At 43.6% G+C, this 20,615-nt stretch overlaps 1 protein-coding gene across 7 annotated transcripts in view; it reads right to left on the reverse strand.

Moving 5' to 3' along the window:
- The window catches only part of LOC137374312 (leucine-rich repeat-containing protein 63-like), a 126,136-nt gene that overhangs the window by 94,639 nt on the left and 10,882 nt on the right, over positions 1-20,615 (reverse strand). For 6 of the 7 annotated variants that reach the window (XM_068040168.1, XM_068040164.1, XM_068040167.1 and 3 more), the window contains exons 3-4: positions 19,557-19,964; positions 6,269-6,343 (exon numbers count right to left, since the gene is read on the reverse strand). In XM_068040168.1, coding sequence (XP_067896269.1) covers positions 6,269-6,343; positions 19,557-19,964 — 483 coding nt within the window. The remainder of the gene's footprint in view (positions 1-6,268; positions 6,344-19,556; positions 19,965-20,615) is intronic. The other variant, XM_068040169.1, reaches the window with a different exon arrangement.

Here is a 20,615-nt window from a genome sequence, read left to right on the forward strand (position 1 = left end):
GTCAAATGCTGCCTTGATGTCAAGGGCAGTCACTCTCACCTCACCTCTTGAGTTCAGCTCTTTTGTCCATGTTTGAACCAAGGCTGTAATGCACTCAGGTGCTGAGTGGCCCTGTCGGAACCCAAACTGAGCATCACTGAGCAGGTTATTGCTAAGCACGTGCCGCTTGATGACACTGTTGATGACACCTTCCATCACTTTACTGATGATTGAGAGTAGACTGATGGGGCGGTAATTGGCCGGGTTGGACTTGTCCTGCCTTTTGTGGACAGGACATACCTGGGCAATTTTCCACATTGCCGGGTAGATGCCAGTGTTGTAGCTATACTGGAACAGCTTGGCTAGAAGTGCGGCAAGTTCTGGAGCAAGGTCTTCAGTGCTGATCTCTGAGGGTTGTGGGGCTGGAGGAGATTACAGTGATAGAGAGGGATGAGGCCATCAAGTGATTTGAAAACGAGGATGAGCATTTCAAAATTGATGCGTTGCTTAACCAGGAACTAATGCAGCTCAGTAAGCACAGGAGTGATGGGTGAATGGGACTTGGTGTGAGTAAAAACACAGCAGCAGAATTTTGGATGACCTCAAGTTTATGGAGGGTAGAGTGTGAGAGACTGGCCTGGAGTGCATTTGAATCGTCAAGTCCAGAGGTGACAAAGGCTTGAATGAGAGTTTTGGCAGCAGATGAGCTGAGGCAGGGGCGGAGTCAGGCAATGTTACAGAGATGGAAATAGGTTACCTTAGTGATGCGGCAGATATGTGGTTGGAAGCTCATGGCAGGGTCAAATATGAAATCAAGGTTGAGGACAGTCTGGTCTAGCCTCAGACAGTTGCCAGGGAGAGGGATGGAGTTGGTAGCTAGGCGTGGAGTTTGTGGCACGAACTGAAGACAATGGCTTTGATCTCCCCAATATTTAATTGGAGGACATTTCTGCTCATTCAATACTAGATATTAGAAAAGCAGTCTGATAATTTAGAAACAGTGGAGGAGTTGAGAGAGATGGTGGTCAGATAGAGCTGGATGAAATCAGTGTACATGTGAAACTAACACCATGTATTTGGATGATGTTGCCAAGGGGCAGCATATAGATGAGAAATAGGAGGGGAACAAATATAGATCTATGGGGGACACCAGAGGTAACGGCACAGGAGCAGGAAGAGAAATCATTGCAAATCATACACTGGATACGATTAGATAAATAAGAATGGAACCAGGCGAGTGCAGTTCTACCCAATTGGACAACAGTGGAGAGACATTAGAGGAGGATGGTATGGTCAACCATGTCAAACGCTGCCAACAGGTTGAAATGGATGAGGAAGGATAGTTTATCTTTTTCACAGTCACATAGGATGTCATGTGTGACTTTGACAAGAGCCGTTTTGGTCCTGAGGCGGGGTGGAAACTCAATTGGAGGGATTCAAATATGGAAGTCCAGGAAAGATGGGCACGGATTCTGAAGGCGACATCACATTCAAGGGAGGTTGGAGATGGGCAGTAGTTTGCAAGGGTGGTGGGGTCAAGAGTTTTTTTTGAGAAGAGATATGATGATGGTTGATTTAAAGAGAGGGATTGAACCAAAATGCAGCGATACTGTATATAAAAAGCTGACATTCTATACAATTTCAACTTTTGCACCAATACTTTAAAATAATAGTCAAAAATCTGCTTAATTTAACCATATAAAGCAATAATAAATATTAGAGAGGTGCAATGCTACTTGTCCACAAGTACAGCATATGCATTCATGGAGCTGCTAAAATAAAATAACCCGTGTTGCTTACTTTCTTTCTAATTTTCCTGGAAATTTAACATTGCTGCAGGGGTTACTTGCAAGCAGTGAATGCAATACATGTCATTGGTTCTCCTAAAGCAGCAATGCCCATTGCCTCAAGCATCTCTATTGGTAGAACTTCACTTACCTTCATCTCCACGAACAAACTTCTCCAACTCCTCTACAACACCCCCAACATTCTGCTCTGATCACACAGGTCTCCTGCTACTCATTCACTTTGCATTACCCTTCAAAATTATCTGCTCCCTTACAAATGTGGCTCTTCCCATCCATGACCTCATCCTCAATGTCTAACATTCTAGGCTTGAATGAAATCTGGCTGATTCACAGCAAGATCAAACTGCCTCTCTATTTTTTACTATGTTTCCCTGCTCAAATCACCAAGGCCGTATCATGGTTTTCATCTCCAATCCAATCCCGACTTATCACCTTTACTTCTTCAGCATTTGCCCTTTCTTTTAGAATTTGACCGTGATCAACCATTCTGTCTGTTCTACAAAATATATTAACTACTGATGTACAAAGGCCCACTTGTGGCAACTTACTTATAGGAATCTCTCCTTTCCTTCCAAGGCTTTCTCCTATTCCTTCTCTATATACTACTCTTTAGCAACATTATTTAACATAAAATCAGCTTTTATATGCACACAGTGATTTCCAGCTTTACATCTCTGACACAACTCATAATTCAATGAGTGCAGCTACACTGTCTGAATGCCTGTCTGGATGCCTGTACTGTCCAAATGCCTAAGATCTAGTCATGGATGAACCAAATATTTGTGCAGCTCAACATTGGCAAGACTAAAACTCAACTCTGGTGTCCTGTCAGATCCAAGCTCAACTTCAAACTTTAGATCAAGTCTATTAACACGATCACCTCAATCTCAAATATTTCCATCTCTGTTCTATTGATATCCTCAATCACTCCTGCCTTCAGACTTAACCTTTTCCAATGCCACCCTCCTGAGGTTCATTAAACCTTATATAAATTCTTAGAAATCCATCATCTGTATCCTATCCTACACCAAATGCTGCTCACCTATTACTCCAACATCACTGACCTTATTTTCACTCTCTCTTGTCTAGTGCAGTGACTTCAAAAATTAATTGTCCTTGCTTGGAAATCCTTCCACAGCTTTGTTAAATATAGACTAATCTACCCAAATCCATAACAAATCCTTATAAATCAAACTCCTGCCTCTGCCCTGCCTCTAAAACTCCCATCCAACCGTTACAACATCCGGGCAGAGTGCAACCCTATACAAGTTCCAACTCACCCATTACTCTGTGAAACAAAAAACAGAGTTACCGTTTTCGGGTCAAAGACTTTCATCAAATCATTGACCTGTTTCTCTCTCCAGCGAAGCCGCTTGAGTGTTTTCCATGCATTTTCTGCTTTTATTTCAGATTTACAGCATCCACAATATTTTGCTTTTGTCATCCATTACTCTGCTCTTCCTGTATTTAATCACTCAAATGTGAGCACCACTGGCAAGGCCAGCATTTATTGTTTTTCCTAATAGCCCTTGAGAAGGTGGTGGTGAGCTGGCTCCTTGAAAAACTGCAATCCGTGAGGTGAAGGTACCCACTGTGCTGTGAGATAGGGAGTTCCAGGATTTTGACACAGCGACGCTGAACGAACAGTGATATATTTCCAAGTCAGGATGGTGTGTGAATTGGAGAGAAACTTGCAAGTGGTGGTGTTCCTATGTGTCTGCACACATTGTCCTTCTAGGTGGTAGGTGTCATTGGGTGTGGGATGTGCTGTTGAAGAAGCCTTGGCAAGTTGCTGCAGCAAATTCTAATAGATGGTACAAACTGCGCTAGTGCTGGAGAGGGTGCCAATCAAGTGGGCTGCTTTGTCCTGAATGGTGTTGAGCTTTCTGAGTGATGTTGGAGTTGCAATCATCCAGGCAAATGGAGAGTATTCTATCACACTCCTGACTTCTGCCTCATAGGTGGGAGAAAGGCTTTTGGGAGTCAGGAGGTCAGCCACTCACTGCAGAATACCCAGTCTTTGGCCTATTCTTATAACCATTGTATTTATGCGGCAGATACCATGAAGGAGAGGTGACGGATTTGATGATGGTAATGTTGTTGAATGTCAGAGGGAGGTGGTTAGACTTTCTCTCCATGGAGGTGGTCATTGCCTGGCACCTGTGTGGCATGAATGTTACTTCCCACTTATCAGCCCAAGTCTGAACGTTGTCTAGGTCTTGCTGCACATGGGTACAGACTGGTTCATTACCTGCAAGGATGCAACTAGAACTGAAAACTGAGCAGTGAACATTCCCACTTCTGACCTTATGACAGAGGGAAGGTCATTGATGAAGCAGCTAAAGATGGCTGAGATACTGCCCGAAGGACTCCAGCAGCGATGTTCTGGTGCTGAGGTGATTGGTCTCCAACAACCACACCACCTTCCTTTGTACTAGGTATGACTCAATCCAGTGGAGAGTTTCCCCCCTGATTACCATTGACTTGAATTTTGCTAGGGCTTCTTGATGTCACACTCTGTCAAATGCTGCCATGATGTCAAAGGCAGTCACACTCACCTTTGGAATATAGCTCTCTCGTCCATGTTTGAAGTAAGACTGTAATGAGACATAGGCTGGGATATTAACCCTAGGCGGATGGGAGCTGGCCACCGACTGAAAAGTCGGTGGTGAACCCGTTTCCGCCTCGCCTGGGGATCCAACCCGTAATTTGCAGGTCGCTGGGCTTCAATTGGTGTGATGCTGGACTTCCACCCGCTTGAGGTAGGAAGTCCCGCCTAATAGAGCCAATCAGTGGGGCGGGAGCTCTTAGTCTCAGCAGTGCCACTGGGAGTGGTGGTCACTGCTGGGACTACAGCCCAGCATCAAGAAACGATGTCGGGGAGCCTGGAGCAACGGTAGGTTTTGGTTGCCTCGCTGGGGGTAATCGGTTGGGCCCCGGCGAGGCAAGGGCGGTCGATTGTGGGGAAAGGGGGGGTGTGTTGGTGTTGGGGGTGGTTGGGGCATCGGGGGCGGCCCTCCATCGGGCACAGGGTGCCCAATCACAAGGGCCTCGCCCGGGACGTTCAAGAGCCACCTGCTTTTGTCAGACGGCTTTTCCCAGTCCTCGGCTGCCCAACTAGCCACGGGTAAAATCCCCGTGGAGGCGGGAAAAGGCCCTTAAGTGGCCACTTAAGGGCCTTGATTGGCTTGGGGCGGGCGAGCCGTTTTCACCCCCACCGCCCTGCGTAAAGCGGCGACAAAGGCGGGAGTGGGTCGGGAAGGGCCCCTGGAGCATCCAGCTCCATTTTAAGCCATGGCCCCGCCACCATCCCGCTCTTTGGGGTGGCGTAAAATTCCAGCCATGGAGCTGACTTATCCTGGCAGAACCCAAATTGAGCATTGATGAGTAGGTTATTGGTGAGTGAGTGATGATTGATAGCACTGTCAATTGGATTGGGTTTGCTTTTTGTGGACAGGACATTCCTGGGCAAATTTCCACTTTGTCAGCTAGATGCCAGTTTTGTACCTGTACTGGAACAGCTTGGCTAGAAGTAGGGCTAGTCCTGGAGCACAAGTCTTCAGCAATTCAGCCAGGATGTTAGTGAGTAAGTGCTACTTGACAGCACTGTCAATTGCATTTGTCCTGCATTTGTGGACAGGATGGACCTGGGCAATAGTCTCTGTTGCATCTTGTGCACTCTATCACTTCTTGATATCGTGTGGAGTGAATAAGACTGGCATCTGTGATAGTAGGAATCACAAGAGGGGTCCAATTTGGAGCTACTACTTGGTACTTCTGGTTGAAAATGGTTGTGAACACTTTCCCCACTTTCACCCCATTGTCACTGACCACCAGCACATTGACTTCAGTCAAACTGACTTCAAAATCCTTATTCTCACCTACAAGTAGTCCATGATGCAAATATATCCTATATTCTGCAAATTCCTCCATCCCTACATCCCAGCTTGCACCCTCCATTTTAAGTTGAAACCTCAGATACATATCAGCACTCAACAAATGACTTTATTTTCTATCACCTTATATGTCATAGGATGTTTTGCAACTCAATTCACTGCCAGAGATGGTGACAGTGTCTCTAAGAAACTATGTGGATTCTGAGGTGAACTAAGTTATGGACCTTGAGAAATTAGAATCTGCAAATAAAGACAGAGAGCCAGCTTATCTACATGTCTTCTTAAAACTGGCTACTTTATTAATCAAGGAATTGTGAAATAAGACTTCTTAAATATCAGCACTATCCTACATGTATTCATTATGTATCCTCTATAGGTCACATTCTGCCATGAGGTATCTATATTTAAATGGTAATTTTGTGGTATTTGCTGATATACTTCTTTTGTATTATGTGTTCCATAAGACTACCTTGAACAGAGTATGATGATTTTTCAAATATCATATAGCAAATGGTCTATTAATGTAATTATGCTTTTACATTCCATTAGTGCATAATTCTCATATTTTCTCTATATTTTTATTACCTGGATAGTTGAGCAATTCTGGGCTGGCACCATATCTTAAGAAATGCTCTTGGTTTCTAGAGGCAGCAATCATTTCTGGAAGAATAAAATTCCCAGTTATTAGTACAAGCTAATACCAAATGTTGATTTACAATGTGAAAGTTCACTAGTGATATTATCCTGGCAAATCTGTTGTATTGCATGCTTAGGATGTGGGAATTACTGGGAAGGCCAGCATTTGTTTCCCACCCCTAGTTGCCCTTGAGAAGGTAGTGATGGATCTCATTCTGGTAACGAATGAGGAAAGGCTAATGTACAGGAGTTCTACATAGAACAGGGTAGGGCACTGCCAAGTCAGTTTTTTAAAACTTTGTTCTTGGGAAGTGAGTGACACATCTTGATGTTTAAAGTGCCAATTCAATCAGTAAACAAATGTTGGGTTGGTTATGTACAATCTCAGGCATTTCACGCTTGTGTGACATGTTGGCTTCCTTGTGACACCTGAGAGGCCAGATGCTGTTTCATTACCTTTGCACAGTTGTTTTGACTGAGGCAGATGTTGTGCTCCTGGATCAAAGGGGAGGTGTTCAATTAGGGTGGTGATCTTGCTTGCCTGTTTTGTTGGCCGAACCCTGCGTTCCAATTATCCCCACAGACCTAAAAAAGTTCTCTCTTTTCCCTGGACACAGCATGTGAGCTGTGCCTGGCAACAGAAAATGTAGACCAGCTAGCTTTGGCTTAGCTCAACTAGAAAAGTTGGCCTAAATCTACAGAGATAGTAAGGTAGCATCTTTATTATTTTTCACAACTGAGGAATACAGGAAATTGACAACTTTCACAGTGAAAACTGTATTCTGTTCATATCATAAATTAAATCAGGATTAGTTTAAAACAATGCCTCGCTCAATAAAGGGCTTTTCAGTCCACCTTTTTTGTTTGTCTCACTACTGCAACTCTGCTGCTACCTCCAGTGCTTTGATACCAGTATGAAATGTACAAGTATAAAATTAATACAATGTGGAAATAAAGTAACTTTGAATAAATTTGTATGCGTTGCATTCATTGCAGATTAAAAAGCAGTTGGTGGACAAAGGGGTCTGTGTGTAAGAAAGTTTATTGCCAGGAGCAAATTTAAAAGCAAGGGTAAGTGAATTACCATTAACAAATGATTATCACACATGCTGGTTCCAGCACAGAACTAGTAACATCCCTAGAAGAGCACCTTCGATTCTCCGAGGTGCAGTTTGAACAAAAAAAGGCGAATGCCTCTTTTTCACAGTAACCCATTAACAGAATCACATTTTCAGAAATTCCATACTTCAAAGCCAGGTATTGCTATGATTCTGTTAAGCAATTCACCTTCCATTTCCTACACCAACCTTTCTCACAGTTTCTCTGAGGCAGTACTAATTTATTACCAATTTCTGCTGATTTACAGGGAACTCATGCTAGGAGGTTATGTTAAACTTGTATAAGACACTAGTTCAGCCTCAGCTGGAGTACTGCGTCCAGTTCTGGGCGCCGCACGCCAGGAAAATGTGAAAGCATTGGAGAGAGTGCAAAAAAAGAGTCACGAGAATGGTTCCAGGGATGAGGAACTTCAGTTATGAAAATAGACTGGAGAAGTTGGGACTGTTTTCCTTAAAAACAAGGCTGAGAGGAGATTTGATGGGGGTTACTCAAAATCATGAGGGGTCTGGACAGAGTAGATAGGGAGAAACTGTTCCCACTCATGAAAGGATTGAGAATGAGAGGACACGGATTTGAAGTCATTGGCAAAAGATGCAAAAGCGACATGAGGAAAAACTTTTTCACGCAAGCGGTTAAGGTCTGGAATGCACTGCCTGAGAGTGTGGTGCAGGCAGGTTCAATTGAGGCATTCAAAAGGGAATTAGACAGTTATATGAAAAGAATGTGCAGGGTTATGGGGCAAAGGTGGGGGAATGGAACTAGATAAACTGATCATTCGGAGAGCTGGTGCAGACACGATGGGCCGAATGAACCCCTTCCTGCTGTAACAATTCTGTGATTCTATCGGCCATGCCCAAAACTAGCAGCTCTGACAGCCTATAATCATTTGGCAGGGGACCCTTACAACTGACAGAAGCTTTCAAGTCTCTCCATCTGAATTGGATTTCAAGCCCATTGATGGCACCTAATCATTCCCCCCCAGGGCTAGTGGCAGGTTTCTATGCTGGGAGAATGGACACAAAGGGGTTAAATTGTGCCATGCAGGAGTAAAACAGCTTCCTAAGGTTCCAAAATGGCAGGCAGAAAATGTGCCACTCATAATGCTGGGCAAGAACAAAGAAGTGTCCTTTACCCATGCCTGAAGTAGAACAGGTTCTTTACATATATCTGATGTCCCTTAGGGAAGGAAATATGCCATTCCTTACTTGGTCTGGCCTATATGTAACTCCAGACCCACAGCAATGTGGTTGACTCTTAACTGTCTGATGAAAAGGCCCAGTAAGCCACTCAATTGTATTCAAAAGGCAGTCCACCGCCATCTGCTCAAGGGCAATTAGGGATGGGTAATAAATGCTGTCCTTACTTGCGTTGGCCTGATCCCATGAATGAATTGAAGAAAGAGCCTAACACCTGTTTCAGGTCCCTGCTGCAACATTGGTTTGCACCAAGGCAACTAGCTCCTTGTGGAAAACCAAAGCTATAAACTGCCTACATTTAAAAAAAGTCAACGTTTATTACAAGCTCCATTTCAATCGTGGTTTCTCCCAGTCCCAAGATTCCCGACCTTCAGGCCCTGGCAACAGTTTCTACTGTCCCAATCCCCTGACACTTGATACCCCCTGACACCAGAGGCCCCATTTGCTTTCACCCAATGCACCAACCACTGCCAGCACCCCCCCGTTGCACTAGCGTTGGCCCAAATTTACAGTACTTCCTTCTTCGGCCTTCATCCACTGTGTCATATACATTATAATGTGATCTCAGATCCAGTATCTGGAGCTCCTCAGACAACACCATTTATGACCAGGGTTTGGCAGGGAGCAGTGGAGGGATCCCTCAAAAATTGTTACTCCTGCATTTCTTCCATAAGTTCTTTTTCCCTTTGTGTCTGCCAATTTTGGCATCTCACTTCTTGTCCAAAAGGCATGGACTCTTCCCTAGGATACCTGTTTTACCAGCCATACATCCTGTCTGAATCTTTAAAATGAGTGCTGTTACATTATTTTGCTACAGAGGACATAGCAGATTCGAATCTTCCTGTTCTCAACTATTCTCCACACATATGCACTTTCAGCAGTAGTTGCTGTATGGCAATGAGGAGTAGGAATACTGGCTAATATATTAGCACCCGTCCCCTCCTCCTCCCACTGCAGGGATACTTCAGCCAACTTTAGTTACTACAATTCCAAATATATTATTCAGAAGTTAATCAGGAAAATCTACTTTCTAAATCCCTGAAAAGATCGTCATCTCAGCTTTTAGCAGGAATTTCCTGTTTGTAAGTGTGACGGAAACACCACATGCCAAATAGAAAATATTCATTTCATCGTGTGGAACTTTGCCTGAGACTTTTATTGAAATTGTTACAAATAACTTTTAAAAAACAGAACAGAGCAGCCAAGATGGTCATGCACGATTTGCACATGAAAAGCTAAAGAATCAGACTGGAGACAGATATGATTAGTCAGCCTAGCCAGAACAATAGGGGTGCTCTCTGATTCACTTATCTGAAATAGCTTTGTCAATGTTGATTGTCAAAAGCCATCGGCACCCATTGACTTTGAAAGAGCTAACCACCACCCCCGCCCCCACCCACCAAGTATGTTTGAACAGCTCGAGAGGAGAACCTAGCATTTCAACGATCCTTCCAGAAGATTCTCGTTCCAACACAAAGAGGTGATCCTATCACATGACTGCTTAGGCCCTCTGGAGATGTGCAAGTGGTGACTCAGAAGTCAGATTGTAACTAAAACCCACCAAGAAAGCATCTCTCTCTCTCTCCCCCCCTCTCTCCAGTAAAGTTCCAGCGAAGCCTCAGCTGCAAACCCACAGTCCAGCACAGCCAGAAACCAGGGGACATGGATAAAGCCCCTCTTCTGCTTCCGGAACCTGAGAAGCAAACTCGAAACGTGTGTAGCCCAGCGAGGACTTCAGGATGACAACTTCAACTAAGGACTCTGGGTCTAATCTTCAATATTTAAATTCCATTTATTACGGACTTTACTCCAACCTCCCAACTCTGTTTGTTCCTCTGTAATCTATTTGTGTGTGTGCCTCTCGTGTGAATGTGAGCGTGGATGTGTTGCATATTTTAGTACATACGAACATACAAATTAGGAGCAGGAGTAGGCCACTCAGCTCCTTGAGCCTGCTCCACCATTCAATAAGTTCATGGCTGAACTGATTTCTCCACATTACCACCTACCCCTGACAACCTTTCACCCCCTTGCTTATCAAGAATCTATCTATCTCTGCCTTAAACATATTCAAAGACTCTGCTTTCACCACCTTTTGAGGAAGAGAGTTCCAAAGACTCACGACTCTCAGAGAAAAAATTTCTCCTCATCTGTCTTAAATGGGTGACCCCTTATTTTCAAACAGTGACCCCTGGTTCTAGATTCTCCCACAAGGGGAAACATCCTTTCCACATCCACACTGTCAAGACCCCTCAGGATCTTATATGTTTCAGTCAAGTCGCCTCTTACTCTTCTAAATCCCAGAGAATACAAGCCTAGCCTGTCCAATCTTTCTACATAATACAGCCCACCTGTTCCAAGTATTAGTTGAGTAAACCTTCTTTGAACTGCTTCTTACGCATTTGCATCCTTCCTTAAATAAGGAGGCCAGTACTGTACACAGTACTCCAGATGTGGTCTCACCAATGCCCAGTATAGCTGAAGCATAACCACCCTACTTTTGTATTCAATTCCCCTCACGATAAATAATAACATTCTATTAGTTTTCCTAATTGCATGCTGTACCTGCATACTAACCTGTTGTGATTCATGCACTAGGACACCCAGATCCCTCTCCATCTCGAGCTTCACAATCTCTCACCATTTAGATAATATGCTTCTGTTTTATTCTTCCTGCCAAAATGGACAACTTCGGATTTTCCCACATTATACTCCGTCTGCCAGATTTTTGCCCACTCACTTAACCTATCTATATCCCATTGTAGCCCCCTTATGTCCTCTTCACAACCTAATTTCCTACCTATCTTTGTATCATCAGCAAATTTAGCAACCATACCTTCAGTCTCTTCATCTAAGTCATTTATATAAATTGTAAAAGGTTGAGGCCCTAGCACAGATCCCTGTGACACACCACTCATTACATCTTGACAACTAGAAACTGACCCATTTATGCCTACTCTCTGTTTCCTGTTAGCTAGCCAATCCTCTATCCATGCCAGTACGTTACATCCCACACCATGGGATTTTAATTTTTGCAATTACCTTTATCAAATGCCTTCTGGAAATCTCAGTACAATACATCCACCGGTTCCCCTTCATCCACAGCACATGTAACTCTCTCAAAGAACTCCAATAAATTGGTTAATCATGATTTCCCTTTCACAAAACCATGTTGATTATGCCTGATTACCTTCAATTTTTCTAAGTGCTCTGCCATAATGTCTTTAATAATAGCTTCTAACATTTCCCTAAGATAGATGTTAAGCTAACGGGCCTGTAGTTTCCTGTTTTCTGTCTCCCTCCCTTTTTGAATAAAGGAGTTACATTCACTATTTTCCAGTGCAGAGGAACCATCCCTGAATCTAGAGAATTTTGGAAAATTAAAACAACGCATCAACTATCTCACAAGCCACTTCTTTTAAGACCCTAGGATGAAGTCCATTAGGACCTGGGGACTTGTCAGCCCGCAGCTCCAACAATTTATTCAGTACCACTTCCTAGGTGATTGTAATTTTCTTGAGTTCCTCCCTCCCTTCCATTTCCTGACTTACAGCTAATTCTGGGATGTTACTTGAATCCTCTATAGTGAAGACCGATGCAAAATACTTGTTCAATTCATCTGCCATCTCCTTATTATCCATGATCAATTCCCCAGACTCATTTTCTATAGGACCACTTTGTTAACTCTTTTCTTTTTTAAATATCTATAGAAACTCTACTATCTGTCTTTATATTTCTAGCTAGCTTTCTCTCGTACTCTAATTTTACCTTCCTTATCAATCTTTTAGCCAATCTTTGCTTTTTTTAATATTCTGTCCAATCTTCTAACCTGCCACCCATCTTTGCACAATTATATGCTTTTTACTTAAGTTTGATACTATCTTTAACTGCTTTAGTTAACCATGGATGGCGGGTCTCTCACCCCCGCCGCCTCCACCACCCCCCCTCCCCCACCTTGGAATTTTTCTTTCTAATTGGAATGTATCTATTCTGTGTATTCTGAAATATCCCCTTAAATGTCTGCCACTGCATCTCTATTGACCTATCCCTTAACCTAATTACTTTATCTAGCTCTGCGTTCATGCGCTCATAATTGCCCTTATTTAAGTTTAAAATACTGGTCTTGGACCCACTCTTCTCTCCCTCAAAATGAATGTAAAATTCAATCATATTATAATCGCTGCTACCTAGGGCTGCTTTAACTGTGAAGTCATTAATCCTATCTTATAGCACAATACCAGGTCTGGCATAGCCTGCTCTCTAGTTGGCTCTAGGACGTACTGTTCCAAGAAATTATCCCGAAAACATTCTATGTACTCCTCATCTAGGCTACCTCTCCCCATCTGATTTTTCCAGTCTATATATAGGTTAAAATCCCCCATGATTATCGCTGCACCTTTCTGACAGGCTGCCATTATTTCTTCCTTTATACCCCGTCCTACAGTGTGGTTAACATTAGGTGGCCTATACACCACTCCCACAAGTGACTTCTTGCATTCATGATTTCTCATCTCTCCCCAAACTGCTTCTACATCCTGGTTTCCTGAACTTAGGTCATCCCTCTCTATTGCGCTAATACCATCATTAATTAACAGAGCCACCCCTCTACCTTTTCCTAGCTTCCGGTCCTTCCTAAATGCCATGTACCCTTCAATATTCAGGTCCCAATCCATGTCATCCTGCAGCCATGTCTCTGTAATGGCTATCAGATCATATTTATTTATTTCTATTTGTGCTCTCAGTTCATCTGTTTTGTTTTGAATGCTACGTGCATTCAGATACACAGCCTTTAGTTTCGTCCTTTATTATTTTTGTAACCCCCTCGATAATTTTAATCGGTTTAGAGTGTTAAGGTTAACAAACATACATCTTTCTTGTTTAAACTCAAGAAAACCTGTCTGATTGGTTCATTCACAATTATATTAGAGGAACAGGAGCAAGTGCTCACTGAGGTGGTAAGTTAAATCGGTGTGTTAAAAGGATAAACCCTGTTGTGGTCAAACCAGAGAAGGGGCAATAGGGGAGCTTGAGACCCCTTCCTCAGCTGGTCGTAACAGAAATTTGGGGGCTCTAGTCCGGCATTGTACCCACAGAAAAATGAGCAATTGAAACATAAGAAATAGGAGCAGGAGTAGGCCATTCAGCCTCTCAAGCGTACCCCGCCATTCAATAAGATCACGGCTGATCTGTCCACGCCTCAACTCCTCTTTCGGGAGTGCTCCACACACTGCTCGACTCCCCGAGATTTCAAAAAATCTATCTACCTCCTCCCTAGTGACCTAGCCTCCACAACTCTGAGGTAGAGAATTCCAGAGAATCACCACCCTCAGAGAAGAAGTTCCTTCGCATCTCAGTTTTAAATGTGTGCCCCCTTATTCTGTAACTATGTTCCCGTGTTCGAGATTCCCCCACCAGGGGAAACATATTCTCAACATCAGCCCTGTCAAGCCCCCTTAAAATCTTATATGTTTCAATCAGATCACCTCTCATTCTTCTAAGCTCCAATGAATAAAGGCTTAACCTGTTTAGTCGTTCTTGATAAAACAACCCCTTCATCCCAGGAATCAGCCTAGTGAATCTTTTCTTAACTGCCTCCAATGCTAGTATATCCTTCCTTTTTTTTAATTCATTCATGGGATGTGGGCGTCGCTGGCCAGGCCAGCATTTATTGGCCATCCCTAATTGCCCTTGAGAAGGTGGTGGTGAGCTGCCTTCTTGAACCGCTGCAGTCCGTTTGGGGTAGGTACACCCACAGTGCTGTTTGGAAGAGAGTTCCAGGATTTTGACCCAGTGACAGTCAAGGAACAGCGATATGGTTCCAAGTCAGGATGGTGTGTGACTTGGAGGGGAACTTGCAGGTGGTGGTGTTCCCACGTATTTGCTGCCCTTGTCCTTCTAGTTGGTAGAGGTCGCGGGTTTGGAAGGTGCTGTCTAAGGAATAAATACAGGGACCAAAATTGTATGCCGCACCAACATCCTGTACAGTTGTAACAAGACTTCCCTATTTTTAAATTCTAACCCCCTAGCGATAAAGGCCAAAATTCCATTTGCCTTCCTAATTACTTGCTGCACCTGCATGCTAACCTTTTGTGTTTCATGTACAAGAACACCCAGATCCCTCAGTGGGAAGTGGGAAACCAAATTGATCCCAATAAAAAAAAACTTCAATACATGTTTTATAGAGAGAGAGAGATACAGCACTGAAACAGGCCCTTTGGCCCACCGAGTCTGTGCCAACCAACAACCACCCATTTATACTAATCCTACATTAATCCCATATTCCCTACCACATGTCCCCATTCTCCTACCACCTACCTACGTCATGGGCAATTTACAATGGCCAATTTACCCATCAACCTGCAAGTCTTTGGCTGTGGGAGGAAACCGGAGCACCGGCGGAAACCCACGCGGTCACAGGGAGAACTTGCAAACTCCGCACAGGCAGTACCCAGAACCAAACCCGGGTCGCTGGAGCTGTGAGGTTGCGGTGCTAACCACTGCGCCACTATGCCGCCCAAAAACATTCTTGTGGTTTCTGTTGCTAGAATACTAGCATGTCCGCATCCGAGGTCACAACCTTCCCAAGCCAGGGTGAAGTAACTTGGGATAAGTTAAAGGCCCTATCTATGGAAGAGTTGAAACATATGGCTGGGCACTTTGGGATTACTTTCCGTGCAAAAGCTAAGAAATCCAAACTCCGAAGACTTGTGGCCAACCATTTTTCACTCGAACTTGAAGATGCAGAGACAAGATTGGAGTCAGACTCAGACAGGATAAAGTTAGCTAAGATACAACTGCAACAAAGGAAACTTGAATTGGAAGACAGGGAGAGAGAGAGAAAAATGCTCCAGAAGGAAGAGGAGGAAAGGGAGTTATGATAGCTTAAATTAGCTGGGGGGCAATAGGGTAACCCCCAGTGAAAGCATGGCCAATACGGAGGCTACACAGCTCAGATCCATGAACTGAGCTCTTAAATTTCTCCCAATTGATCCCAAAGTTCAATGAGGGAGATGTGGAAGCATTTTTTGACACTTTTGAAAAGCTTGCTAGACAGTTAAAATGGCCAGCCAAGAGCTGAACCCTCCTGCTACAAAGCAAGCTAACAGGAAAAGCCCATAAGGTTTATTCCCTGTTGCCAAATGAAAAGTTCATTAAATTATGAATTGACTAAAATGCTATCCTCAGGACATATGAGCTAGTACCAGAAGCATACCACCATAAATTCCGAAACCTTCAGAAACAGGCTGATCAAACTTACCTGTGGTTGAGGCCTCTTAAAGTACAGCCCACGTATGAAAACCTCAGAGTGGTTATTCTACTCAAGGAATTTAAAAACTCTTGCCCTCTTTGTATAAAAACCCATGTAGAGGAACAAAAGGTCCAGCATGCCACAGTTCTAGCTGATGAGTTTGCTCTGATATACAAGTCGGTTCCCCAAGGAAAAACCTTCCCTAGTCACCCCCACAAACTGAAAAAGATAAGAGGTGGGAGGTTGATAGGAGCCCAAACAGTCTGGAGAGAGAGAGAGAATAGCTGGACACACAGGGGGCCCTCCTCAAACCAAACAAAATAGTGCTGAAAGCAGGAATGAGAGCCAGAGGTTGTGTGTTTCCATTGTAATAAGGCAGGTCACCTCAGAGCTGACTGCTGGAAACTACAGGGAAAGCCTGTAGGGTTAATCAGAGAACACTCACCCAGTGCAGAAGGAACCCTGATGGAACGCGCAGCAGAGCAGGCTGTGGATTTAATTGCAACAGCAGTAAGACCCAGGAAACATACGCATGTGGGTGCATGAAAATTTAATAAGATCCCTGAAGGTTATCAGGATTTTTCATCTAAAGGGAGAGTAACCCCATACTCCTCGAATGGGGCAAGCAAGCCCATCGTCACACTCAGGGATACAGGGGCCACCAGATCCCTTTTGCTCGCAAAAGGCATAACCTTTCCCCAGAGAGTACAGTAAATATGAGGATGGTCGTGAATGGTATCGGAGGGCACTGTACACCCGTACCTTTACGTCAGATGCACTTGCAGCGTGACCTAGTTTCGGGACCGGTCACCGTGGGGATTGTCTCTGGTTTGCCTGCGGACAGGGTTGATCTGCTCCTAGGTAATGATCTGGCGGGGGTGAAGGTGGTAGCTTCCCCAGTAGTGGCAGAGAGACAGAAGGTGGTCAGAGAGATAGGGAAATGACAGGATACGGTCCCCTGCAATTCCCCTGATTGTGTAGTGACTGGGGCCATGGCCAAACCAGCGCTCTCAGAGGATACTGAATTGGCACTACAGACAGATGACCATGCTGTCTGGTTGTCTGAAACTTTCTCTGGGAAGTTAGAGGACCCAGGGAATGGGTTAAACGAATCTTCCCTAGTTGAGGCTCAGCAAGCCGACCCAGTATTAAGGAAGTTAGCACAGGCTGTTCAAACTGAAAGTGAAGCACAGGGAGTCCCTGATTGCTACAGTGTAAAGAATGAGGTGCTGATAAGGAAGTGCAGCTCTCCTCACAGACCTGAGGACAAAGAGTGGACAGTGGTTCATCTGTTAGTGGTGCCACCGAGGTACCGTAGAGAAATATTAAGAATGGCCTATGAACTTACAATGGCTGTCCATGTCGGTGTACGAAAAACCAAAGCCCGCATAACACAGCAGTTTAGCTGACCAAGGCTCCACAAGGATATACTGGAGTACTGTAAAACTTGTCACATGTACCAGGTTGAGGGGAAGCCCCAACCTGCAGTTACATCTTCACCCCTAATCCCTATACTGGTTTTTGGAGGACCCTTCAGCAGAGGGCTGGTGAATTGTGAGGGACCCCCTGCTGAGAACAAAAAGGGGGCAGAAAGCACAGGTCTGGCAGAGAATTAGGGAGGAATGGGACGAAAAAGACAGTGAGGACAAATTAAAGGAGGGTCGGGAAGATTCCCAAATGAAACCCCTACTGTCCAGTCAGCCAAACCCAAAATGTTGGAAAAATTAGACCCCATATCCTCCTACGTAAATGCAGATAACAGGAGCACCGTACCAGGGCTGCCAACAGCATTCACCGAAACCTGCAGGGACAAAGAAAGTTCCTAAAAAGGCAGGCCAGTGAGGGTGATGTCTCACCTAGTCGATGTGTTGCAGGAGAATGCAATGGAATCTAGACAGATACCTGTGAGCAGGAATGTCCCAGAGGACATGGGGAGATTAGCAAAGAGACCCTTCCCACAGTCAGGAGAAAAGGGGAACAAAAATGCCCTAAAGTGAGAAGCACTTGTATGGCTCACCAGAACACTGAAAGTGAGGTCAGAGTGGATCTACCCACTGGAGGCTCCCAGGATCAGAGTTCAAACCTAGGGCTAATCAAATCCAACAATACTACTTCAGACTCCAGCAAGAACAAAGGCCCGGAGGAAATATCAGACACCTCTAAATTGTTTATTATCCACTATTACGATGGGGAGAGACATTAGCAAGGTACTGGAACCTGAAGGGTTAGAACCACATGTTGCAGAAATAGCAGCTAAGGAGTCAAAGCTCGTGCACAAAGGAGAACTTCCCCTAGACAATTATGAAAATGTGCATACACCAAGCTTCCCCAGCAACCACATGTTTATTGAGATGTCCATTCCCAGCTTATTACAAACTAAAGAAACTTTAAACCCATTGTACAACACCTAGCCATGCCAGAACAACCTCAAGGGAAAAAGGGCAGTTTAAATCAGCACTACTGCTACAGAGAGAAAAAGACAAGCTGCAACAATTTTAGGATTTCTGAGTGGATGAGAGTGAATGAAAAAATGCATGCGTGTTTTCCTGTGTTTTCTCTTTTTAATCTCCTATAATGAAATGCTCCATTTTTCATATTTCATTTGGCGTGGTACGGAGGTGGGACAGAAACGCCACATGCCAAATGGAAAATATTCATTTCATCGTGTGGAACTTTGCCTGAGACTTTTACTGAAATTGTTACAAATAACTTTTAAAAAACAGAACAGAGCAGCCAAGATGGTCATGCACAATTTACACATGAAAAGCTAAAGAATCAGACTGGAGACAGATGTGATTACTCAGCCTAACCAGAACAATAGAGGTGCTCTCTGATTCACTTATCTGAAATAGTCTTGTCAATGTTGAGCGTCAAAAGCCATCGACACCCATTGACTTTGAAAGAGCCAACCCTCCTGCCCACCAAGAATGTTTAAACAGCTCGAGAGGAGAACCTTGCATTTCAAAGACCCTTCCAAAAGATTCTCATTCCAACACAAACAGGTGATCCTATCACAGGACTGCTTGGGCCCTCTAGAGATGTGCAAGTGGTGACTCAGAAGGTAAACTGTAACTGAAACCCACCAAGAAAGCATCTCTCTCTCTCTCCAGTAAAGTTCCAGAGAAGTCTCAGCTGCAAACCCATAGCCCAGCACAGCAACCAGGGGACATGGATAAAGCCCCTCTTCTGCTTTCTGGAACCTGAGAAACAAGTTCGAACCGTGTTCCCAGCGAGGACATCAGGACTACAACTTCAACTAAGGACTCTGGGTCTAATCTTCAGTATTTAAATTCTATTTATTACGGACTTTACTCCAACCTCCCAACTATGTTTTATCCTCTATAATCTATATGTGTGTGTGCCTCTCGTGTGAATGTGAGCGTGGATGTGTCGCTTATTTTAGTAATTTTAATCGGTTTAGAGTGTTAGGGTTAATAAACTCACATTTTTCTTGTTTAAACTCAATAAAACCTGTCTGATTGGTTCATTTACAATTATATTAGAGGAACAGGAGCAAGTGCTCACTGTGTTAAAAGGATAAACGCCTATTGCGGTCAAACCAGAGAAGGGGCAAAAGGGGAGCTTGAGACCCCTTCATCATCTGGTCCTAACAGTAAGTGAGACATTCCTAGAATTATATCTGTAATTTTCCCAAACTGTAGAAATATCATACCAATAATATGCTGTCTCTGAGGGATTCTTCTCAATACCACTGGAATATCATCGATAGGCAATTCTACTATGTTCACTTTTTCCTGGTTCTGATTCCATAACTTAGATGCAAGGAGCTTCACAATTTTTTTATAGTTGTAGCGGGATAAAACTATCGTTTTAGTCTCCAAAGGTGGAACAGTTGCACTAGGTTCCTGAAAAAAATCCTCCAGTGTGAACTCATTTGGAATATTGTACTGAAGATCATCCTCTGCAAAATGTGGATCATGCTGTCTGTGTGCAATAAAAATCCGTGAAGGAAATCCACTTGGACCAGAAGATCTGCAAGAAATGTCTGGGTGGTTGGTAGAGTCACGTTCCTTCTTGTATTCACCATCAGGGGCTGATGCCTTTTTAGTTGAAATAGTATCTATAACATATATTTGAAAAGGTTGTAAAATGGTTTAAAAATTTTAAAAGTCTTTTTTCAAGTTACTACACCATTGTATTGTAACGTTTCGGATGACTGACCAAAACACTGTCACATGAGAAACCTAAACATATAAACATAACCAGTACAAGAGACACCACATACATTCAGGAAAATTCTGATGGAATGTTTACTGTAAAGCTTTTAAAGCAACCTGAAATGTAAATGTTATCATACACATGGAAAACACTGCACATCAGCTGAATACTGTTGAAAGTTAAAAAAAAAGGAAGTGTTTTGCTAGGATACATCACAAGATGCTTTATTAGCAGTGACAACAGCAACAACAACAACTTACATTTACATAGAACTTTTAATATAATAAAATGACCCACTTCATAGGAGCTTTCTCAAACAAAATTTGACACCAAGCCACATAAGGAGATATTAGCGCAGATCACCAAAAGTTTGGGGCTGAATGTTCAGGGAACAAAGTGGAAGGGAACTGTTATAACCGAGGCAGGAGGAGTGCACAGTTAATTCAGCCCACTTCTCCACAGGTCACAATATATATTTAAAGTTTCCCACTTACCAAAACAATCATATACTCTACTTTTCCCCAGAATAAAGTACACCAACCAGGTTTCTCCA

The sequence above is a fragment of the Heterodontus francisci genome, chromosome 10, assembly GCF_036365525.1.
Source record: "Heterodontus francisci isolate sHetFra1 chromosome 10, sHetFra1.hap1, whole genome shotgun sequence".
Taxonomy (NCBI): domain Eukaryota; kingdom Metazoa; phylum Chordata; class Chondrichthyes; order Heterodontiformes; family Heterodontidae; genus Heterodontus; species Heterodontus francisci.